This window comes from Lotus japonicus, chromosome 3 (genome assembly GCF_012489685.1).
Source record: "Lotus japonicus ecotype B-129 chromosome 3, LjGifu_v1.2".
Classification (NCBI taxonomy): Eukaryota; Viridiplantae; Streptophyta; class Magnoliopsida; order Fabales; family Fabaceae; genus Lotus; species Lotus japonicus.
In genome coordinates this window covers 82144436-82169996 of record NC_080043.1, presented here as the reverse complement: position 1 = coordinate 82169996, position 25561 = coordinate 82144436, and the positions used below count along the sequence as shown (strand labels likewise).

General features: G+C 35.4%; 2 protein-coding genes across 4 annotated transcripts; both read right to left on the bottom strand.

Moving 5' to 3' along the window:
* Positions 1-1387: 1387 nt before the first annotated feature.
* LOC130746474 (uncharacterized ATP-dependent helicase C29A10.10c-like) lies at positions 1388-9118 on the bottom strand. 3 transcript variants are annotated; one of them, XM_057599103.1, is made up of 8 exons: positions 8956-9118; positions 6457-7988; positions 5379-5567; positions 5092-5187; positions 4842-5004; positions 4634-4763; positions 2792-4555; positions 1388-2428 (listed from the first exon to the last, which is right to left on the bottom strand). In XM_057599103.1, the coding sequence occupies exons 2-8, from the start codon at positions 7868-7870 to the stop codon at positions 2015-2017; spliced, it is 4170 nt and encodes a 1389-aa protein (XP_057455086.1). In that variant the 5' UTR covers positions 7871-7988; positions 8956-9118; the 3' UTR covers positions 1388-2014. The 3 variants fall into 3 exon arrangements, with proteins under 3 accessions (XP_057455086.1, XP_057455088.1, XP_057455087.1); XM_057599105.1 differs by having other exon boundaries at positions 6457-7821; positions 8956-9116; XM_057599104.1 differs by having other exon boundaries at positions 6457-8017; positions 8956-9115.
* A 12531-nt stretch (positions 9119-21649) lies between these two features.
* Positions 21650-25323, bottom strand: LOC130744848 (uncharacterized). Its single transcript, XM_057597010.1, has 9 exons — positions 25027-25323; positions 23601-23843; positions 22878-23488; positions 22622-22795; positions 22426-22530; positions 22271-22334; positions 22057-22152; positions 21902-21961; positions 21650-21748 (listed from the first exon to the last, which is right to left on the bottom strand). The coding sequence occupies exons 1-9, from the start codon at positions 25321-25323 to the stop codon at positions 21650-21652; spliced, it is 1749 nt and encodes a 582-aa protein (XP_057452993.1).
* Between the last annotated feature and the right edge of the window lie 238 nt (positions 25324-25561).

Sequence of the window (25561 nt, the reverse complement as noted above, 5' to 3'; positions counted from 1 at the left end):
AAAAATTATGATTTTAATATATAATAAAAATAAACAATAAAAAATAATTTTTATGATAATATTTTATTTATATAAAAGAAATAGTAAAATAAGAGTAAATTGATTAATCCTAAAAAAAAAACCATCAAACCAAATACAGATTGATCATTTATAAAAATGTTTGGCCCAGCAAAATAGACAAATAGTGCATCTTCACTTCTTCACTTAATGACTTATACATATTTTAGGACTTAAAGACAACTTGACCTAATTTCTAAAATTTAGAGAGAACAAAAAGAAATAGAAACGATCAAACATCTTGTACTTTTTTTTTATATACATGTCACTTATTTATAACTTTATTTTAAGCTCAGAACAAGTTAGATCGTTACATAAGAGGTACATATACTTTTTTTTTGTGACGGAGGAGCATTATATAATTTTTGTTGTTGATACTTAATAGTCTACCAACTAAAACTACTATTTATAATACAATCTACCTAATCATACGGAAAAGGAAGCGTTATTATATTTGATACCCTACTTCCAAATCTAACAAATATGAGGTTAGAAGTTAGAACTTTAAACGGGGCCTATCAAATTTTATCGGTTGTGGCAACCATTGTCTGCAAGATGACGCACGTGATCAGCCACGTGCAATGTCACAATATTTAACAAATAATAAGGTAAAGCCCCCTGATAATGACGTTTGAAACACATGCTCATGTCTACTGTCTAGTATGCTGCATACTGTACTTGGTATATTCATTTCAATTACATACATTGCTACTGTATAGCAGTGTGTCCTTTATAGATGACACCATTGCTTATGCTAGGAAAAGGATAGTGAATACTAAATATTTAGATAGGTTGAGGTTACACGGTAAATGACGCATGATTCTTAAATGAATTTTTCTTGTTATGTGCTCGAAATAATAAGATTCATAGATTTCTCATTTCTGAATAATTAGTTTATTTTCAACATGAAATATGTATTCATGTTTCTCTTCACACACAATTGGTCAAAGTACCTGCAAGTATCATTCCTTGTTTCTCGTACGTACAATAATAATTTATTTTTTTATTCATACACAATAATATTATAATTTTTGGTCAGACAATAATAGAATTTTAATTTACCAGATTTACTCATAGCTTCTTTGAGGCCACAATCTAGTCAAGTCAACCACAAGTATTTCTATTTGTTTTTCTGTTGGGAAAATCTTCAATATACATTCACTCACGTTTCGAGACGTAAACCCAAAAGCCAACAGAACCAAAGAGATGGATTGAGAGAATGTGTTTTTTTTTTTTTCTTTCGACTTTTAATCAAACACACTAGGTGTCTAGGTGACAGAAATGTTTACGGAGTTGTGCCTTAGGTAAGTTCTCAGGAAATGCAAAGGAATAAATAAATAAATAATAAAATAATAAAAAAAACTTCATACAAGCACATTTGATGCATTGCAAGTAATATAACAAAATGGGTGTAACCCCTCTATTTCCTTTCTTCTTCTACTTTGGAAGCAAAACACTTCTGCTTGTGATGAAATATGAAACAAAAAAAACCTTTGCTAAAACATGTTGTGAAGATGCCATGTATATACAAAGTCATCAGTTGAAACTGCCTTCCTTAGATCCCTAGAACCCCCCACGCAGTTTTCCTTTCACTGAAAGGGCCTCAAAAAAACGCTCTGTTCCATCCATTTCCTTGTAAATTCGGCTGCCAATGGCTGCAGTCTTCCCCCCCCAACACATCCAGATGAGTCACAAGATTGTTAGAACCAACACAAACATATGTTAAATGCAAGAATGTAGGTTCATCCGATTACACGTTCCTTCCTCCCTCCGCCAATGCTGTCTATGTGGCTCAAACAGCTTCGCCGAGAGCCCCGAGTTTCCGGATATTCCGGCAGAGAGCTTTCAACAGGGGAGATCACAGAATGAGGAAATAAGAGATAGCCCATGAATCAAATAACCAATAAAGCTCCCCAGGTGATGTGATGCACAAGAAGAATCTGCAGAGGATCAATGGCTATACATCTCTTTTCCCCAGGTTTCCAGTTGAGTTCTTCCTCTGCATGCCATGCTGCCAGGCATCTCTGGATTTATCACCCAAACGATCAAAATCATCTAAGGAATTCTCCATTGAATACCTTGAAGGACGGTGGTTTCCATTCCGGGAGCTTACTAAAGCACTCATCTTCTCATCGTCATCAGACCTGTACTCCATATTCATGTCCATTGGTCTATATCTTGGTCCAGCTGATCTCAAGCCCCTCATATTCGATGAAACCTTACCAGGCAATGGTGCGTGAACAGGTCCCTTGGGCGCCAGAAATTCCTTAGGAAGAGAGTCCATTTCCATATAGCATTTTCGGGATTTGGCATCAGCAATCAAAGCAGCCCAATCTTCAGATTGAACCAGAGCACTTGCATTTCCCATGACCTGTCAATGAAAACTGACTATTAGTACCAAATATGAACCAAAAGACATAAATTATCATTGAAGTAATGGACCATGAGCAATAAATTAACATGATTTGGTCAAGGAATGAAAAAGGAAGATTCCATGAAATCAGTATTAGTATTAAGAAGAATAATTCAATCATTATTAGAATTGATAGTAGACAACTCAGCATTGGAATGTAATAGCAGCAGCTGCATAAGTTCAGCCTTAACTCTAGTTTTTCCTTCTCCTCCTCTGGTCAAACATTTGTAATATATATATATACTTGTATGTACTGTTATTCAGATTAATACAATTAATCATTTCATTATATGAAGATGCCTATTAGAAAGAGATACATACCCAAAGGGCCCTTCTTGCACGAGTAAGGGCAACGTTCATTCGACGTATATCTGCAACAAAGCCAACCCCATGACTGGATGCACGCACACAAGACATTATAATGATATCTCGTTCTTGACCTTGGAAAGCATCTACTGTATTGATATATATGTCCTTCCCTTCTTCTGAATTTAAGACTTCTTCAAACTCACGTTGGAGGCATTTTAACTGCAGCTTGTAAGGAGTAATTATGCCAACAGTAATCTTCGCTAAACCCAAAGATTTCACTGATTTCTGAACATGCTCATACAACCGGAGACAAAATTGTGCTTCATGTATGTTTTGATAAGAGACAGATCCACCTCTGTGAGACTCCCGCCCATGTCTGATATCATAGAATAAATAAGGTCTAAGTAAAGGGTCCTTGTAGTATGGTTCATCAGGCAATTTAACTACACTTTCACTGTCAGTAAGGCGCCCCTGATAAAAGTACCTAGAAGGGAAATCCCGAATTTGGGGATGCATTCTATATTGCACAGACAACAACATTGTTGGGCATCCTGCTTGTTGGAACCTTTCAAAAAGACTCCTACTATACATCAATGTTCCTGCAGCCTTGCTGATAACTGTAGCAGGAAGCTGCTGAGGATCTCCAACAAGAACACACCGTGCTGCACCAAGAGAGAGGGGAGGCAGAACTCCCACCTCACTGGCTTGGGCTGCCTCATCAATGACCACCATATCAAAACCATGGGAAAGACGAGAAAACAACTTGCGGCCACTGCTAGAAACTGTTGTGAAAACTATTTCAGCTTCATTGGCAAAACTAGCTTCCAAAGTTGCACGAGCTTCTTCCAAGTTGAAACCACTACCAGGTCGAAACTTGCCTTCCAAAACGCCAAGGCGAGACATCTCAACCAGAATCTTGTCCCTGCTTTCAACTATAGATGCAATGTTCTGTAGCAAAGCATCTCGATTCTGATCTCGGGCCATCAGAACGTCAGGGTCAACACCAACAGCTCCTTGGGAACGAACAGCAGCAGCAGCAGCATTTAGTTCTCTATGAAGACATTGTAACTGCTGAGTCATTTGTATTTCACGGGTCTTTAACTGATGCATCCATCCCGCAACCTCATCATGAGTCTTGAGAAGAAGCTGTTCAGTTCTCCGCTCAACAGAAACTGCTTGGGCAGCACGCGTCTGAGAATCAACCCCAACTCGAGCTACATCAGGCCGATATACTTTCATCTCTCCATCAATAAATCCACGATCAAGGACACGGGAAAGAAGCTCATCAGTGGCAGCATTAGAAGGAGCACAAACTAACATTCTAGGTTTAGGGACAAGTTTAGGCAAAGTTCGTAAGAGATTTCTGTCCATGTTTTGAAGAACTTCATCAATAGATCCTGTGGGGGCACTCTCTGAATTGATCTCATTAGCTTGTTTGTAGCTTTCAGGAGCTACATGCTTAAGCAAAGAGGAGTAGTAGTGTTGATACTGCACAAGGTGAATAACATTCAACATCCCCCATACTGTATGTGTTTTTCCTGTTCCTGGAGGTCCTTGAACCAGGGTAAAGGGCCAAGGATCTTGCCTCTTTGTTGCCCCACTAGTACCAGCAGCTGTATGCATAGCTGCCCATTGGATTGCTGCTAACTGGGGTTCATTGAAGGTTCTGTGCAGATATTCAACAAAGTTTGGCGTGAAGCATTCAGGCATGGCTGGGGCCTGTTGCTCATATTTTGGGAAGTGTTCAGGACTAGGCTGAAGGATTGCAGTTTGCATCTGTAGATTGAGAAATTAGAAACTCAGAATTGAAAAACCATGACACTAGTAGACATAAGAATACGTTTCAGCACATACCTGCGAATTTAAGCGACGAAATGCGTGAAGAGCAATATACTCCCTCTGCGTTGTAGCTAGAGATCCAAGCACTGAGAGGTACCATATGCTTCCAATTTGAAGTTTTCTTACAATATGATCATCATCAACCCTGCAGGAAAGAAGAATCTTATCTAACTACAAAAATGGAACCCAAAAGCATATCAATAAAAAACCATTAAATACTAACCTGCTAGGATCATAGGAGTCCCCAACATAGTAATGGAGAATTGCACCAGGAGGATCCCGGGTATCAAGAGGGATGTGTCGCCTAACTGTACCCACCACACGTCCAGTGATTTCTGATTCGCTATCATCCTGAGCTAAAGATGAACTGTTCTGCTTGGCTCTGACTGCTTGACATAATGAAAGTATCAACAAAATTGAACAATGAAAAGCAGTAAAACAAATTATTCTGTACAAGATGATTAAAAACAAACCAGATCCAGGCCTGGGGGTCGAAAGGACTGCAACATCACCCTCCTTAAATGACCATCTGAACTCGTGTACTGGAAGGACTTTCACATCATACCAACCTAAGAAAGAGACTCAGACAAATTAAACCCACATTTTAACCTAAACAAAGAAAAATAATCAACCAATACATCACCAAACTGTAGGGTCATTGAATTGACAAGGACAGAGCAAGACACAGTCCTTAAAAAATGGGTACAAAAAAGTTAATGTCAGTCTAATATAAAATAAGAAGTGAAAGGTGTAAGAGTACCTCTTTCTCTCGACTCATTTGCCTTCACTCGCACCATAATATGAGTATCCCTTGACACTGTTTCTGTTGATTCTTCCCATGTACTGTAAAGTTGAGCCCGACATTCCTCAAAAAGCAAAGGTTCAAATACTCGAATATACTCTTCCACTGATCCAAACCGTCCAGGAACACATTGTAACTCAGTCTCCCCTGAATCACAGAATTTCCAATCCGTTAGCAATAAGAATAAATAAATAACAAATAAACATGCAAAGGAAACTAAAGGATATATCTCATCCCTATTGACTTGGTAGCAAATAAAACATCATATAATTTATCTACAATCAAATATTAGGTAGAACCACTATATATCCTGCCAAGAAAGCAAGAGATCCTAATATCCATGAAATTATCTTTTGACTAAGAAACCTTTATTTGAAAGGAGTAACACTTTCTAATGAAGAACATATGGGTAGTATGACTCTGTGATAATTGTGTTGTATGCTTTTGGGATAACGGTAGTTTGAACCAAAAAGTAATATTAAAGTCAAATCATCTTTAATATCGTTTGAAATCATGCAAAACTATGGCTTACAAAATTTTGAGAAGACATAAATAATTAGCATTCAAAACATGCATCCATAAAAGCAAAATCTCACAAGACAAGCAATCCCACATACTGAATACAATCAGAAATGAGCACATAAAACAGATAACAGATAACATACAAAATTGAAGTAAAGCTCCATGGCTACCCTTCCACCTGTTATCTTTTGTTCTTTCTCAGGAAACAACCAACTTGAGAAACATAACACAAAAGAGGCATATGATGGTGACTGGATTACATAAAAAATTCATGTAAACCAGTGGAAGCTATCAAATCAATCTCAAATTTGATTCCAAAAACAATTGTCATCACCTTTGCATCTCTCTCCAGTGTTATGAGTCTCACAGTGTGATAACTGGAGGAAGGGAGCAGCAAGATGAAAAATCAGAAACAACTCAAGTGTAAAGAATAAAAAAATTCAAATTCAAATAGATCATAAATCTAATCAATAACAAAATATATTTGCATTAACTGCAAACAATTACTTGATACCTGGGTGATGCCAAAACTTTTCACTGGTCACCTCCCGTATGAGGCGTTCAACAGATGTGTCCTGGGACTGGACACTGATAGGAGTCTGTTTCTTGGTAGAAGGAAATTTCTTGTTTCCGAGCTTGATATCATTGGAGTTCTGACCACTCAGTCCCAACTTCCTATTGGAAGTGAGTACATTCTTTTGCTGCCTCAAATCTGTTGGTTGTTTCCATGAACCCTGTCTCAGAATGGGTGGTAAATTGACCTCTGTAGGAGGTTCTGTCTCATTGGATATCCGCTTAGACCTACCAAGTGGTCCAGAATTATCAACATTACTATCAGTTTTAAGTTCATGCACTTCAGCTTGGGTGCCACCTTCACCACTTGATCCATTAATTTGTTTTAAATCCTTAGCTATTCCAACACGCTCAACTTGTGCAGGAACAGTACGGACTTCCTTCACAGTACGGCTAATAAGAGGTGATGCAAAAGTCTGCCTTCTAGGGGTCGATGTTTTAATAGGACCAGCTTGTTTGACATCTTCCAAGTTAAGAAACATGGTCTGTCTATTACGTTTCTTTCCCAACATTTCCTCTTTACGTTGGTCAATCTTCCTCTTCCCAAGATTATTTGCACACCTGAGTGCATGACTGGCTTCAATACCCTTCACTTCTCTTTGCTTGGGAACTAAACTGGGTGCCTCCGTCGCATCAGTTGCTTCAATACCCTTCACTTCTTTTTGCTTAGGAACTACACTAGGTGCCTCCAGCGCATCAGTAGAAGTTTCATTTTTTACATTGCTTTGTGAATCTGGGATACCATTGCTTTTCTGTCCACTAGAATTTGATTCTAGACCTACTGAAGCATGGGTACTCTTTTCATCTTTTATAGTATCATAACTCATAACATTGCTAGCCTTAGTGTCAGAAGCCAATGCAACACACCCATCCACCATTCCAGACGTTGCTTTCTGTTCTGATGATTGACTTTGTTGTAGCAAGTTACTACCTCCATTTGCATCAGTTAAGCCCTCCTCATCAGACCATTCCCCTTCTTCCCTATCAGCAGATTGAGCATTTGCAGAACTCAATATCCGTGAATCCATGACTTTAACATCCTCATCTTTACTAGACTTAGAGGAAGACTTTACATCCTGATCTCCTGCTCTCTCCATTTCAGAATCTGTGTCAGGGCCAGAAGCAGATTTAGGCCGAACAAAAGGTTGAAATCCAGAGACAGATGAGGCATGTGAAAATGCATGATTATTTGCTATTCCTTGGGCGGAAGTTGATGCGGCGAGTAAGTCAGAAGTATGGGGATTTGACGATGGGTGTGTCTTTTGCAGCTGGAAGCGGACAACATCATCTCTCTCATCATTATCCTCTGCAGGTGGCTCATTGAGATCAAATAATAGCCTTCCTCGAGAACCCATCTCAAATGCATAAGTATACAAACTAAATTCTGAATAAAATGTTGAACAGGAACAATGCTTCTATTCTTTTTAAGAGACAATATCCATGACATGCCCACAAATACGAAAAATCAGGGATCTGCAAATCAAGCACAAAAAGAAAAAGGCCTAAAAATGACTTAAGCATATTGCAGATATGAATCCTCAGGAAATAAGCAGCCACATATGAATTTACAAACCAAGACAAAGCATGCATTATATTATATACAGCAGATAACATCAATTTGTATCCCAATGCAGAAACCTGAACAAACAGTTAAAATAACAAACAGACATGCTTAGAAGAAGTATATGGTGTTCATGGCATATATAATTGCTGATCAAGATTAAACAAATGACAATATCAAAACAAAATCCAAACCCTTGATAGCAAATAAAAACCTAACAGCAAAATCAAATTGATAACACTACTAATACTACAAACGCGCAAAGCTAAACTTCAAGCAAGCTTCCAATGCTCATTAACACCTACCCCTTCTTCCTCCCTAACCCAACCAATAAAAAGAGCTCCTACCAACAATCACAGTACAATGAGCAAAACCAAATCCCACCTAAGCCAATGAGATACACACACAGCACACAACCACACAAAAAGTCCTCAACTCCCATCATCCAGGATCAAAACCCCAAAACAAAACCCCACCCCAGTGACCCAACCAAACACATCTAGGGTTCCAACAATCAACAACTCACTGCTATTACAGAGATCCCAAATTGAAACAACCAGCAGAAACCCTTCACAAGATCTTATCCTCACACACACACACACACCCCATGTTGAGAGATCAAACAAGTTCGCTCATTCTCACCCAATCAATCAAAAACCGCCCTCGAAATCATGCAGAAATCAACATAGTCAACCCTTTTCCTCATTACCCACCATTATTATTAACTGATTATTATCTGATTCTCGATTTTCCATCACTGAAATTATTATTATTATCATCAAGAACACACCACCAAACCAACCCCCAAAATCACGAAAAAAGGGAAGAGAAATTCGAAAATTGAAAACAGTCTTGAAGAGAGAGAGAGAGAGAATTTACCTCTTCTCACTCCGCACACAGAGAGGGACGAGAGAGAGAGAGAGAGAGAGAGAAAGAGAGAACAGGGTTGGGTTTGGTTGCTCTATAGGTTCAAGTTCTCTAGAGAGAGAAAGAAGAGAGAGAAAGAGAGAATGACGAAGACAATGCAATTTGATGAGGGAAAGAGAGGGTGTGGTCATGGGTTTATATAGGAAAATATCGATCGCATCTCGCCGCCCAGAGATTTCTCCGGCCACCGTTAAGTGATTTCCGTTCAAGGGTAGTTTTGGAATTTAAGTTGTTTATTTAATGCAGGGGTATAGTTGTAAAGTCACAATGCTACCATGGGTATTTTCGGGAGTTAATATGTTTTTGGCACCTATGATGCGCCGCTGTGATGTGGCGGTTGGCCACTACGCGTGTGCCGGCGCGTGAGAAACTGCAGTCCGTGGGTTTTGGATCAGATTAATTTTGATTATCAATTTTACTTATGTATCCTTGCGTAATACTAATCACTTTTTAACTTTGAATTTATCATATAATATTATATTATAATATAATAATAATGCTTTGTTCAAATTTATATGGTTTAATGAGATTTCCTTTTTGAAAAATTCCCTTATAAATATATATAATATTATATTATATTATATTATAATTAATTATAATATAATATAATAATAATGCTTTGTTCAAATTTATATGCTTTAATGAGATTTCCTTTTTGACAAATTCCCTTTTAAATATATATAATATTATATTATAATTAAAAATTAATATATTAAATTATAAAATAATATAATAATAATGCTTTGTTCAAATTTATATGATTTAATGAGTTTCTTTTTTGATGAATTCCCTTTTAAATATATATAATATAATATTATAAGTAAACATTAATATTATATTATAATTAGTATTATATTATAGTATAATATATATTTAAAAGGGAGTTTATCAAAAAGGAAAACTCATTAAAGCATATAAAATTGAACAAAACATTAATTTGAGGATAAGCATGATTATTTCTTATTATGAATGTTTTGTTAAGATTTATTTTTAATAAACTTTCCATTTTCAATTTTAGTTATTAATTTTCCATTTTTAAGAGTATTGATATCTTTTAGTAATTAATGGCCAATGGTCAAATATTAAACTATGCTTGTAAGTCAAAATAAAAACTAAGAATTTTTTTCTTTTTAATTATATAAAATATGTAATTGAATATTCACTGTTTCTTGTTAGAGATAACAAAAGGTCAACAGCAATTAATAATTTATACTATTATATAATTATAAGGATGTTTCTTAATTTAGTATAGAATTTAATTTGATATGCTTTTGGTAGATTTTTTATTATTCATTAATTCTTAAAATGTTAATTATAATTTTATAAATGATAATTTTGTAAGTAAATACTATTATTCATTTAAAGATAACCAATAAAACTAAAAGAGTAAAACTATAAAAACTAATAAACTATTACTATCTATAAATGAGAAATGATATGTATATATATCTCACTTTCACTTCCATTTCATTTCCACGCATTTTTCATATTATTTCTTTGCGTTTTTTATCACATCACAAATCATATATTTATCTCTCACTTCTACCTTATCTTATAAGGTGGAGTGGAATTGGTTTATCAATTAAACATTATTCATTTAATTTTTTATTCATTTATAAGCATATTGTTTTCTGTAAACCACTTTACTGTTATTTTTTAACATTATATTCTTGAATTTTGTTTTAAATTTTTAAGTCAAAGTACCGTTTGTGTAGCACTGACTAGTAAGTACTAGTACCACCACTTATAAAAAAGTACGGTTCGAGTAGTAAGCACCTTTTGCTTGGTGATACTGTTCCACCAAAGTATCTAACATAGATTTTTTTCACTTTTACTTTGTCATAAAAGTTTTTTTACTGAAGGTACTAACTTTTTTTTTTGTTACACTGAAGGTACTAACTTTGAAAATAATTTTAATGTACAAAGAAGAATAGTCAATAAAAAATAATCTATCTGCTTTAAAAAATAAATAATAATAATAATATCTAGTTTGTTTTTCTTTTGATACATAATTAATTGCAATAAAATTTCATTCACGAGCGGTACGAAGACTAAAGAGAATAGAGAAAAAATAAGACTTTTTAAAAAATAAAATAGTGATGGATAAATGTGAAAATTGAGTTAAAGTATGAATCAAGCATGTTGGGGACTTCGGAGACTCGGTTTGGATCGATGAAGTTCCCCACTTCTTCATGTCGTTGGTCCTGAATGATGTACGAGCATCAGTGCCCACTTGATCTTTCGTTTTAATATTATTATTACATTTCAAAAAAAAAATCATAATTCAATTAATTGGCTTTGGCATTCCTAAACCCTACTTCTTATTTTTAATAAAGATTTTTAAATCAATAATGAATTATTTTGTATATTGAAAAGATAAACTGCATTATACAGGAATTGATCCCTGGATCTCCCTACCCAACCAATATGTCTCGTAACTCTTACCACTTGAGTTATCATTTAGAAACAAATCAATCCTGAATTTGAAAACAAGCTACAATTTAGTTAATAATAACATAAATCAAAATTATCAATATACTGCATGTCACGCCAGGCTACAAATTTGAAATTTGAAATTATTTAACAATTATTTTAGTTTTATAATATTCATTGAAATAAAATTAATGTAGATATTTTAAATTATAACTACACGCGCATCGCACGGGCTCTTACTCTAGTATTATTAGTAGCACAAAAATACACTTCTGTATAGCAAGGGAACAATATCTTGTTAATTTTGATTTATGTTCATATTGTTTGATAAAATTATTTTTTTTTTAATGAGGAGACACATCTTATGACATTTTTAAGTGGTCATATTACATGATCTTTAAATTGTTTTAATCTTAATCATTCAAAATTAAATTTAACGGGCGTGATTTATTCTCATGTTCTTATATTACAATATCTCTCATAAAATACATCATCATTTAATGATGTACATTTTTTTTGATAAGGCATGAGATATATATTGAAAAGTAGTACAAGAGTTACTTCAAGTCACACATATATATGTATTTTTTTTTGTACATACACACATAGAGAATGTATCATGTGAGAAAGGTGTTCTTATGTGAGAACATGAGAATAAATCATGACCGTTAGATTTAATCATGAACGGTCCAGATTAAAACATTAAGTCATGTGAGTTTTTAAGAAAGTCACATGACTTTTTTAAGTGATCATGTGAGCATTAAATTGTTTTAATCTGGACCGTTCATGACTTGATCTAACAGTCATGATTTATTATCATTTTCTCACGTAAGAACATCTTTCTCATATGATACATCCCCTACACACACATATATATATATATTAAATTAAAAATTCTTTGAACAATAATGAAAATACTAATTATTGTATATTAATGACAATATTATTTACCATTAATCATATTATACATTTTAACTTTTTTTGGAACATCGGAAAGATAAATTGCACCCACCAGAGACTGATCTCTGAACCTCCATCACTCAACCTACATGTCCTCTAACTCTTAACACTTGAGCTATCATTCGGGGGCATTCTAATTTATTCTTAAATAGGTTCTATATATATAAATAATAATAGTTTTATGAAATTTTTAAAAGTGTTATTGTAATATATTATAAATAATCTAGTACTTGCACGAGGATTAAATCTTGTATATATTTATAAAATTGACTTGAAGAAAAGTGAATTACAACATTAGTTATTATTTCAAATAAAATGTTTAAATGCATTAATGAAATTTAATATTAGTAAGCATATTATTGTTTCAAAAAAATAACGTGCCGTTTTCAAGAGATTGGGGATGGGACTAGACTTGGAAACGAAATAAAAGTATGAAAACAAGACAAGAAAAATACCAAGGGAAAAATTACCTTCACATCCAAAATTCATTCATCTACACATACATAGAGAGAGAAAAAAAAAATAAACATTGAGAAGTAAATGATGGATTGAGTGATGTAATAAAAAGAAAATAGATAGGTAGAAATAAAAAATGTGTGGAATTGAAATTGAAGATAAAATGAGGTGTATGTGATTGATGTATTAAAACTCGAATAAGACCATGAGCAATGAATGTTGAGGATTAATGTTGAGGAGTGTTGGGGATTGTTGAGGGCATCCAATGGTTGTTGAGGTTTGTTGAGAGGAGAGAGGGATGGCCGGCTTGTTGAGAATTCTCAACATTGTTGAGAGGAGAGAGGGACGCCACGTGGCGCGTGGCGCCCTCTGAGAGGCCCAGCGACAAGGGGCGTGAAACCGGCTGGGAGGAGAGAGAAAACGCAGGTGGAGATAGGCATGTGACACGTGTCCTGATCTGATTGGTTCGCTGGATTTCTTTTACCCTTATCTTTTGAACTCAATTATTTCATCAAAAAAAAATTTTTTGGAAAAAAAAATTATACCAAAATTCATGATTTTTTTTCTCTATAAATAGAGACTTGGTTCGTTTGAGTTGGACACAGAAAAAAAAACCAAGTTTTTCACCATCTTATTATCTCTCTCACCATCTTATTTATCTATCTATTAGCATTTGTTTTGAAATGGATCCCAACAATCACCATTTCAACACCCAGAATTCTTCAAACAACCCATTTTACAACCAAAATCACAACAACTATTAAGATCCAAATCAAATTTCTTACCAACGTCCTCAAAATCCCACCAATTATCAAGTCCCACATCAATTCTCCAACCAACGTCCTCAAAATCCAAACTATTATCAAGTCCCACATCAATTCTCCAACCAAGGTCCTCGAAATCCAAACTATTATCCAGATCCAAATCAATATTCAAACCAACCTCCTCAAAACATACAAAATTTTAACCAGTCATCATTTGTTCCAAACTTTCATCCATCTTATGGATCTGTGAGATATTCATCTCAAACACCCCAGTCTAGTGGTTATATGCCAGTGGTTCCTGAAAATTTTCCGAGTGTTGATGTACCGGAATTTCCGGAATTTTCAACACAAGTCAATCTTGGTGGCGGGTCAGCTGATAATGAAGTCAATGAAGTCACTCCTAAGAGCAAAAAAGCCCCTTCACCCGCATGGAACACTGCACAAAATCTAGTGCTAATTAGTGGGTGGATTAATTGTGGAACAAGCAGTGTTGTCAGAAGAAACCAGAAAGAAGAAACATTTTGGAGAGATATTGCTGAGTATTGTAATGAGCATTGCTCATTCGATCCTCCGCGCGATTGGGTTGCCTGCCAAAATCGTTGGAATTATATGAACACAAGACTGGGTAAATGGATTGGCGCTTATGATAACGCTAAGCGTGAGCAACGAAGCGGTTGGTCAGAGGATGATGTTATCGCAAGAGCGCGGGAATTATTCGCAAGTGGGAAGATTGGTCAATTTACTTTAATGGAAGAATGGCGCGCTCTCCGTGATCAACCACGTTTTTGTAGTCAGGTAGGAGGAAATACTGGCTCGAGAAGTAGTGGATCTAAGAGATCACACGACAGTGATGCAAGTGCCTCAAACTCTATAGGATCAATTCCTCGTCCAATGGGTAGGGAGGCAGCTAAAAAAAAAGAGTAAAAAGAAAATTAGAGAAGATGCCTACGAGGAGGTGGACAAAGAGTGGGATTCTTACATCCAATTCAAGGAGAAAGAGCTTGAACGATTGGACAAGATAGCATCGGTGCAAGCAGAGACTAACGAATTGATTAAAGAGAAGACTAATGCGATGAAAGAGAAGACTAATGCTAAGAAAATTAGTATGTATCTAAGGCTAACTTCGGAAGAGCATCTCAATGACCGTAAGAAAGAGCTGTTAGAGCAGTTGTCCAAAGAGCTATTTGAAAATTAATTTCAAACGAGTCTTTGTCTGTATTCGGTCAAACTTGTCAGTGGTGTGAAGTCTGTAGTGTTTGCTTTAATGTTTGCTTTAATAATTTTCAAGTGGTGACAAGTATGTAATGTTTGCTTTAATGTATGGGTAACTGTGTTTGAATATGTACCACTCAATTCGAATCTTGTCCTTTTCCGATAATTAACTCCGGTTGATAACTTATTTCAAATCCACCAGTGGTGTCAAGTTTGTAGTGTTTGCTTTAATAATTTGCCAGTGGTGTCAAGTCATTAGTGTTTGCCTTTAATAATTTTAGGGTAACTGTGTTTGAATATGTACCACTCAATTCGAATCTTGTCCTTTTCCGATATTTAACTCTAGTTGATAAATTATTTCAAATCCGGCACTCAACCACCATTCAATGTACTTATATATATGGACTCATAGATCCATTGATGTACCAATATCCCAAATCTCTTCCAATCTACTTCAAATTTCACAAAAAATGGATCCATCTGATTGTCCTTTTGATCTTGCAGCATACATTCAAAATAGTCAAATTGAAGAAGCTTATGTACTCAACCGATTTAGAGAGCGTCGAAGAAAAATTCGAGAAGATACTGCACCTCGTAGTAGAAAATATCTCGGTAGAGATCATACAGCGGCAAACCAGAGGCTAATTGACGACTACTTTGCCAATGAGCCTACATATGACGATGCAATGTTTCGTCGTCGGTACCGGATGCAAAAACATATTTTCCTTTGAATCGTTGATGACCTTTCAAGTAGTGATAACTACTTCACCCAACGCGTTGATGCAGCCAATAAACAAGGTATATCACCCTTAGCAAAATGTACCACAACAATGCGAATGTTAGCATATGGTGTGGCAGCAGATGCGGTCGATGAGTACATCAAAATTGGAGGTACTACAGCATTGGAGTGTTTACGTAGATTCTGTAAAGAAATCATACGATTGTATGAGCAACAGTACCTGAGAGCACCAACCCAAGAAGACCTGCAAAGAATACTACATGTTAGTGACATGCGGGGGTTCCCAGGCATGATCGGGAGTATTGACTGCATGCACCGGGAGTGGAAAAATTGTCCTAAAGCATGGGAAGGTCAATTTACTAGAGGGGATAAGGGAACCACAACAGTTATTCTTGAAGCAGTTGCATCTCATGATCTATGGATCTGGCATGCCTTTTTTGGATGTCCTGGAACGTTGAACGACATAAACGTTCTAGATCGGTCACCAGTGTTTGATGACGTGGAACAGGGAAAGGCTCCAGCTGTGAATTTCTTTGTGAATCAACGTCCCTATAATATGGCATACTATCTAGCCGATGGTATATATCCTTCTTATCCAACTTTCGTCAAAACGATTAGACTTCCTCAAAGTGAACCCGATAAGTTATTTGCAAAAGTTCAGGGGGGATGTCGGAAGGACATCGAACGTGCATTTGGAGTTCTTCAAGCTCGTTTTAAAATCATCCGTGAACCAGATCGCTTGTGGGACATAGATGATTTGAGTATCATTATGAGGTCATGCATCATATTACATAATATGATTGTTGAGGATGAACGAGATTCATATGCTCAACGTTGGACCGATTTTGAGCAATCTAGGAAGGTGGATCTAGTACACAACAACCATACTTGACCGAGGTGTTACCCGTTTTTGCAAATCATGTGCGTGCTAGATCCGAGTTGCGTGATTCAAATGTTCATCACGAACTGCAAGCAGATTTAGCGAAGCACATCTGAGCAAAGTTTGGAATGTCTCAGGATTGAAGATGATTTGAATCGTACTAATTACGTTATTTGTGTGTTGTGTGCTTAGTTTGTTGTCTTGCATTTTAAGTTATTGTGTGCTTAGTTTGTTGTCTTGCATTTTATTTTAAGAAAATAAAATAAATTCTTGTATGTTTAGTTTGTTGTCTTGCATTTTAAGTTAAGAAAAATAAATAAATTATAGTCTATATTTTAAAAAAATTAAATTGTTAAGTGTTTATTGTTTTAATTTAATTTAAATCGATAATTGTAATTTTATGTAATCATAAAAACAAAAATATAAAATTAAATAAAAATGTGAAATAAAAAAGTGGTGGGGTAGGGTGAGTGGTGAGTGGTGGGGTAAGGTGTTGAGAGTTAAGTAAAACCATTGGAGTGAGTAATTGTTGAGAGAGTGTTGAATTAGAGAGAGAAGATGATGTGAAGTGTTGGGAAGAGAAAAAGTGAGATAGGGAAGGGGTAAACAAAATGGTTTCCAACAAACCATTGCTCATGGTAAGAGTTGGTAATGAAAAAAGGGGTTCATTTGTGAAAAAGACAATTATGGCCTTATTGTCATAAAGATGGCATGAGGATGTTGAAAGCAATCAATTCAAGTTGCCAACAGTAGTGCAATGATTTTAAGATTTTCACCTAAGAATGGAGGAAGACATCATGCGATTTTGCTTCATTTCTTTGTTTCAGTTATGTGCACACATTTTTCATCTCCTTCGAGTAAGATGGACCACGGTGCCAAATAATGCCACGTCATCATGGAATAAAACGTTTGACTATCCACTCAGGATGTGCCACGTTTGATTACAGTGAGTATTGGTACTTAAATACTTAATCAAGAGTTCGATGCAATTAAGAAGCTGATAATATAGATGTGGAAATTAGATTGGCTTCACTGACCAGATTGAAAGTAAAAACTTAGAAATTTCCAAATGGAGTAAAAACCATTTTAAGTTTTTAACAAATGCAAATATCACTTGATAGAAACTAAGGAATATAATCACAAAATTATTTTTTAATTTATGATTTTAGAGTGGAATGATTTTGAAATTAATTAGTAAAAGATTATAATAACTTTGTTTTTACCAAACACATTTTATTTCTCAAATTTATATTTAAAAATTAAAACAAAGAACATACAACCACCCCGAACGACCCCAATACCCCATTCGGAGTGATTTTTGGTTTTATGTTTTGAAATTTTTAAAACTCAAAACTAGTTTTCAGTTTCATAAATCTAGATTTAGTTTTTGTTGATTTTCAGTTTTAGAAAAGTTATCAATTTTGTAAATCCACAGTAGTCACAACAACTATGAACTTTGTAAATTCATGACAATCGCTGGCGATATAGGTTGTGGGCTTATGGAGACATGACACAGGTAGCAGTGGTGGTAGATGTCGACGTTACCTAGTGGCAACGACAATGGCAGTTGTGGGCTTATGGTGATGGAGAGTGACAGTGGCAGCGATAGTGGTGGACGTGGTGGTAATGGCAATGGTGGGCAATGGTGGGGGTAGTGGCAGCAATGGAGGTGGTAGTGCCAACATCGGCGGCAGTGGTGGTAATGATAGAGGTGGTTGTGACAGTGTCGAAGGTATGTGGTGGAGGTGAATGTTACTGGTGTCGCGACGATGGTGGCAGTGGCAACAATGTGGTTGTGGCATTGATGGTGTCGACAATGATTATGGCGATGGTCGCATTGGAGTTGGCAGCGGTGGTGGTGTTGGAGGATGGCGGTGGCGGCGTAGTGGTTGTGGCGATGTTGGAGGTTGTGGTGGTGTTAGAGGGTGGTGGTGGTTGTGGAGGTAGCAACGATGGTGTTTTTGCGCTAGAAGCTAGGAGGGTGGTGGAGCCAGTGATGGTGACAATGGTGGAGGTGGTGGTGTTGGAGGGTGGCAATGGAGACACTGAAATTGGTGGAGGCGGAGGTTATGGCGATGAAGGTGGGTTGTGGTGGAGGGTAGTGGTGGTAATGCTGTTATATGTTATTGAAATTAAAAATCATAATCCAAAACCATAATCAAAAAACCATATTTGGTGGTTTTTAAAAGAAAGCTAAAACGATTTTGAAATTCAATAAAAATTCACTTCAACTTCATTTTTGCCGAATACATTTTGTTCTTACATTTACATTTTGAAAACCAAAACTGAAAAAACTTGTAACCTCTCTGAACGACCTATAAATTAATTAGAGTATCTTCAACCATGAGTTGTTAGATGTTTGCTTAAATACTATTCTGGTGGACACAAAATGTCACATAGGATTTAAGAAACTCATAAGCAACCGATGGAGATTTTGCTCCAACCACGGTTTTTTATTTTACTTTTAGTTGGATCACACTATACCTCATATATCTACTTTTGGTTGGGTCTTGAATGAAAAAAAAAATATAATTTTAATCAATAAGCAACCATAAAGAGAATAAGCAAACCGTTAAACAACAAGGAACAACATGTCACTATGCTCACATGGTTCCTCCAAAATAAGCACCGGTCACTAAAATAAAAACCTATCTAAAGACATTTATTGAAGAAGCTCTTAGTCTGGTGATCCCATTTGTGCACATGAGAAAATTTCCACACAACTGAATCATCATTAATGGATTATGGGAATATATCACGACAGTTTCATTTGTGTCTTTTTACGTAGCTATAGTTTTAATAATTTAATCCAAAATTTTCACTTTTCGTACTAAATTAGGATCATGTTTATATGTGTGTAAGCACTGAGAAATGGAGCTACAATAAGGCTTTCCTTATCCTACGGGGGTAGATTTTTCATTATCCTAGCTACTTTGTATTATTCAACCTTTTTGAGGTAAACCATCCATTTAATTAGCTGGTATCATTCGAAACAACTATTTTAATTGATGTCTTTTTATTTCTCATAAATTATATTTTTGACAACACGTGGATTTTAAGAGAGAAAGAGAAAGGAGAGAATATGCATAGAACTATAGAAGTGAGGAAAAAATAAATTAAATTTGATAGGTTATTTTGGTCTCATAAGAGAAGATAAAAAGAGTTAAGAACCCGATGAGACTGGTGACCAAAAGACAAAAAAAAAATTAAGAAAATTACTTTTTATATTTCAAAAGAATTATAATTTATTTCATTTTAAACTACTGACAATTTTAAACACATTTTTATAGGTGTCAAACAGCCAATAGACACGCAACAAAATGCAAATTTTAAAAATACAACAATTTTATTTTTCTTTAATTTGAGGAGACCACAAAAGTTAATAGAACTTACGACTGCATCTCTCCCACTAACAATAATAGTGATACTGATCTCCACTTTATCTCTCATATTTCTCTCCTCTTTAAGGCATGCCTAGCTAACAAACAATGGCTAAATAGTAGTATCAAGTAGGGGCATCCATTTAGAACTTTCATGCAGGGTACAAATTTTGTTATTTTCTTTAATTTGCTGTTCTTTATTGGGGTTGTCTAAATGACCCATGATAAAGTTTGGGTTAAATAACCCACCATCCAATCACATTGGAGATAAGTGAGTTGAAATTTCTATATTTTATTTATTAATTTATTTCCAACTCATTTATCTCCAATGTGATTGGATGGTGAGTTATTTAACCCAAACTTTATCATGGATCATTTAGACAACCCCTTCTTTATTTTATTTAAAATTTAAACACCATTGTCTCGTCTATTGTTTTATGTGCTTTAACTTCATCAATGCACACAACCATCAGCTTGACTCCAATAAGTGCCCAAATATCTGAGTGTCAAACCCAACACTCATCACTTATAGCATTTGCAGCTAGGCATTGAACTCCTGTTGCTTGCATATTTATTGAGTTAGGAGGTCCTATTCTTTGAAATATATATGAGCTCTCTTAAGATCAACTTTTGATCTGAATCTTACATTTCCAAGCCATCATTCTTCATGTTCACATAGTTGTCCAAGGCAAGATTACACTTCATAGTTCATACCAGGAACATATAGAACATTCTCTATTACATTGCCAACTCATTCAACAACTTCTATTCTATCACTACTAGAAAAACTAGTTTTCACATCGGGTATTTTTGAGTTTTAACATCGGTTTTTATCCGATGTAAACAATGTTGATGTGGTATCTCCTAACCTTTTCACATCGGGTTTACAACCGATGTGAAAGGTATACCTTTCACATCGGTCTTTCACATCGGTTGAGGCAAGCAACCGATGTGAAATGTATATCTTTCACATCGGTTCAGCCAGCCAACCGATGTGAAAAGTATACATTTCACATCGGTTGGCTGACAGAACCGATGTGAAATGTATACTTTTCACATCGGTTAGACTAAAAACCGATGTGAAATGTACACTTTTCACATCGGTTAGACTTAAAACCGATGTGAATGCTCAACCATTTTTTATCTTTTTTTTTTTTACACGAATTTGACCTGAATATACATACTTTTTTAATGAAAATTTATTAAATAAAAAGAGAACTTGAGAACACACTCTCTCAAGTGAGTTAAACATCCAAGGTCCCAGCAAAAAAAAAAAAAACATATAATAGCCTAAAATAGCAACAGCTCATGAAAGCTAAATGGATATTATTAATATAAGGACCTGAGCCAAAATAACTCTAGGTGAAATAGTACACAATGAATAATCTGTCTAAGCACAAACTAGCTCAAAAACAACCCAGAGCTATATAAAAACCCACCACCAACCCGCAAAATGACTACAAACATCACCCAAGACAAGACCTCATTAAAACCTTGTTAGGAAAAACCCAGTGGGATAAAAACCTAACAAGGAAAAAGAGTACCACTATCTTGGGTTAGTCATTCTGCAAACGATAAAAAACAATACATTTGTTGCCCTCCTCCGGTCTAAGTTCCTTTACCTAAGAGCAAAGCAATGAAAAACAGTAGCAGCAAACGCCTCAACGGCAGCACCAGCAACAACAAGACATAACCAGCACCAGCAATCCAGATCCGCGTAAAAAACAGCAAGAACGCAGCAGCATCAATCAGCAACAGCAACAGCAAGAAACAGCAGCAAAAACAACAGCATTTACAAAAACAGCAAACAGCACCAGCGAGATCAACAATAACAGTTCAGCAAATTAATGCACCAAGCAGGAAAGCCACCAGCACCATAAGCATAAATTAGGAGAGCAGCGGAGATGAGCAACTTTGAACCCTACAAACAGATGCAATAAATACAGAGATCAACAATCCAAGTTATAATGTAAAAAACAAGTTGCCCAAACTTTAATTCAGACTGTTTAGGCACAAACTTTAAATACATACCAAATAAGTTCTAAGGTTTATACAAGTCAAGAAAGCAAGTTGCCCAACTGTTTCGCAAATCATACAACTCTTGTTCTGTTAATGCCGTTGGATCATTGAATACCTATAATTTGTAGAATAGGTTAAAATACCTATTTTGTGACATTTTGATGAAAACTCAAACAATGAGACAAATAGGGAGACAAACATTTGTAATACCTCCATCCAAGACTTAGTAATACTAGCAGAGACAATGTCAACCATATTCTTCATCACATAATATCCACAATCATTCCCATTAGGCTGCAACCTTGCCTACAAATGAATAGATTTTTATACACTGAATATATATCAAAACAGTACATATTACAACCAGTGTTAAGTAGTATAAACAGCAACATCAAGACGCAACCATAATCTACACTACACTTACTTTGGGCTGAAGCCATTGAGTCTTTTTTTTATTACCCTCAGCCAATTGATAAACCGACATAGCTCTATATAAAAAACAATCATCGAAGTAAGTTATACATTTTAGTGTAAGGACATAATAATATATAACAAAAGCGACATAAAATATACACTTACTTTGTAACAATATTCTTCATTTGTGAATGAAGATCATTGTGTAATGAACAAAGGAGAACTACAGTATTGTCTTTAGGACAAATGATTATTAATTGCCAATGCCCTCTGTACACGTGGAATAACAATTAGTGTGTTAAGTAAGATAGAGTTATGGATAAAAATAAATAAGAGAAAATATAAATTTACATATACTTACTTTTCAAGATATGGTGCTAAGTAACACACTTTGTCCAAATCACGCAACTTTTCTTGTATGTATGTTTGAACTTTATGTTTAGACTTTGTGGAATCTGGATAACTGAAGAATACTGGGTCCAGAATTCCAAACACATCTGATTTGTTACTTTCGTCACATAGACGATGGATATACCTGATTAAATTTGAAATTAATATAAATTAATATTGAATATTGCAATCATGAAAAATAATAGTAAAAATGAAAGTCTACTTACGTGCACCAAACTTGTAGAATAGAGATGTCAAGCCAAGCATCACCCACCAACAACTCTCTGATACACTTTGGTGAAATCCAAAAGTTTTTTACAGCAAGATCATGTTGTAATGGTAAACATATATGTTTTTGCTGTTTCAAAAACATGAATAACACTCTCTGAACATTGTCAGTGGTCGAGTCCTCCTTGTGATTTTCTTGTGCGGCGGTACAAGATTCTTTTGTGCTTCCATGCAGAAGAACATTTTGTTCTCCTTGTTGGTTTGTTGGGGAGATTTCAGATAAACCCATAGTCTTAAGCGTCTCCATAAATGATTGTTGCATCTTCTCACTCGCCATGATCAACTGTTGTTCAAACTCTTCTTTACATTCTGCTTTAATCTTTGCTGCAAGTTTTTGTTCAAGTTTCGCCTCAAGTTGTGCTTCAATCTCCTTAACATCTATGGACTGTGTTGGACGTGAAGACCTTCCGAAGTAGTTGCTTAGATTAGCAAATCGTCCAACACCACGAACACGACCACCATGCTCAGATGTTCCAATTGCCTTTGTCAAGATATCGTCACGTCCTTGTGAAACAAAGGTTCCTTGTTCAGTCTCTTCAGCCAATGAATCCTACATTTGCACATAAATTTAATATTTCATTAGTGGTAAAGAAGGATGTCGCATACAAGAAACACATACAACCATAATGAGAAAGTAATCATGGAAAAAGTATTTCACTTACAATTTTCTCAGCAACAACTCGGGTAGCCTCTGATGTGTATTCCCCTCCTCGCCTTTGTCTTGCTCTCTTCCATTTGTCATGACGTGACGGTGGAGATGGAATACGATCTAATTCTCCTGATGCGTCTAGTTCTTGTCTCTTTTCATTAATCCTTTTCTTCTCAAGCAATTCATATCCTCCCCGAGATAATGTATGTGGGTATAGATTCTTAGCCACATTATCCTTACCCTTTTGACTTTTTTCCTATTATAAATCAAGCTAAAGAAGTAAGCATAAAAATAAGCATAGATAAACGACCAAAGTTTGCTGGTTTGGCTGTGATATGCTAAAAGTTTTGAAAGCTTTGGCATTAGGATAACAGGAATGGTTCATGCAGCTTTGCAGAGGATAAAACGCAGTTCCTAAAATACAGCTTTATCACTCAACATTTAAGGATGATAATCAAAATGAATCACGATATATCCTAACTTCTCAGGTTAAAAATAAAACTGAAACTGCACTGTTCTTAAAATCAGTAAGGTAGTAATGTTTTCCTTTGGATAGTCAGACAGAGAGTGAAGTAAATTGAAACTTCACAAAGGCACATAATATTTGCAAGTAAACAAAATAAATTCTTATGACAGATGTATAATTTCCAGTCCATTCAATTTCTGTTTTAGGAGGGTAATAGTAGGGGGAAATTTTAGTTGTCAAAAGTTGAAATATAGATTACTTAAATAGTTCATAAAAGGCTAACTTCCAGCCACTCATCAAAAAGACCAATTTTAGAACATGAATATGACTAAAACAAGAATCAATGCAAGAAAAGAAAAATATTATTAATACTAACCTTAAATGTAGGGGTATTTCGATGCTCCAAAAACTTCTCCCATAAAAATAAGCATAGATAAACGACCAAAGTTTGCTGGTTTGGCTGTGATATGCTAAAAGTTTTGAAAGCTTTGGCATTAGGATAACAGGAATGGTTCATGCAGCTTTGCAGAGGATAAAACGCAGTTCCTAAAATACAGCTTTATCACTCAACATTTAAGGATGATAATCAAAATGAATCACGATATATCCTAACTTCTCAGGTTAAAAATAAAACTGAAACTGCACTGTTCTTAAAATCAGTAAGGTAGTAATGTTTTCCTTTGGATAGTCAGACAGAGAGTGAAGTAAATTGAAACTTCACAAAGGCACATAATATTTGCAAGTAAACAAGGAAGGCGATTGGGGTTGGGGTTAGTGATATAATCGGAAGTGAGTTGTGTCTTAAAAGCTCTCCATCGGTCCCCCAAATACTTCAACCATTTTTTCTTCAAATCACACTTATTTGAATCATCACTTTCTGTGATATCAAAATGAAGCTATACACATAAAAAAAGTTGGTGTTAGTACCAAAGAATGGGTAAACAATAGTGAATTAAGAATGCAACAATAATACCTTAAGATCATCCCAAATTGAATTTTTTGAGTCTACATCTACCAACCGCCACTCATCTATTAAAATACTACAAGTACTTCGAGCAAGATATGCTGCATAACTCCTAAACTCATTTGAATTTTCACCAATACAATCCCCAGTGTGTGGATCAAACTCAATCTTCAATTTCACACCCGTTTTCCGAACTTTGGCAATTTTAAGCATCTTAGTGCAACCTCTAACCATTCTCTTTTTATCTGAACTAGACGAATGACTAGGTCCACTAGATGAAGGAGGGGTGTTGGTTGAATCATCCATTTATCTGTTTACAGAAAACAAAAAGATTTCAGATTCAAAGCACAAATAAATGCAAAAATATAAGCATCATAAGCATATAAACGAATGACATATAAACTAATTAATCAAATAGATGGGTACTGAATTTACTAACTTATTTCAACACCCTAATAGAAACTTACTAGCTCTCCCATATCCCTTCTTCATGATCCAAACGAGTAACTTGCACATCGTCTACTTCATTTTCTTCGTTGGAGGT

What these genes read in the sequence shown, in the direction of transcription:
- LOC130746474 (XM_057599103.1), bottom strand. Translation starts at nt 7,870, where the DNA reads ATGGGTTCTCGAGGAAGGCTATTATTTGATCTCAATGAGCCACCTGCA. An exon ending in GACTCCTATGATCCTAGCAG is followed by an intron (nt 4,764 to 4,841) that starts GTTAGTATTTAA and finishes TCTTTCCTGCAG; the next exon opens with GGTTGATGATGATCATATTG. An exon ending in TTCGTCGCTTAAATTCGCAG is followed by an intron (nt 4,556 to 4,633) that starts GTATGTGCTGAA and finishes CTCAATCTACAG; the next exon opens with ATGCAAACTGCAATCCTTCA.
- LOC130744848 (XM_057597010.1), bottom strand. Translation starts at nt 25,323, where the DNA reads ATGGATGATTCAACCAACACCCCTCCTTCATCTAGTGGACCTAGTCAT. An exon ending in CAATTTGGGATGATCTTAAG is followed by an intron (nt 23,844 to 25,026) that starts GTATTATTGTTG and finishes GATTTATAATAG; the next exon opens with GAAAAAAGTCAAAAGGGTAA. An exon ending in ATTCTACAAGTTTGGTGCAC is followed by an intron (nt 22,796 to 22,877) that starts GTAAGTAGACTT and finishes AAATTTAATCAG; the next exon opens with GTATATCCATCGTCTATGTG.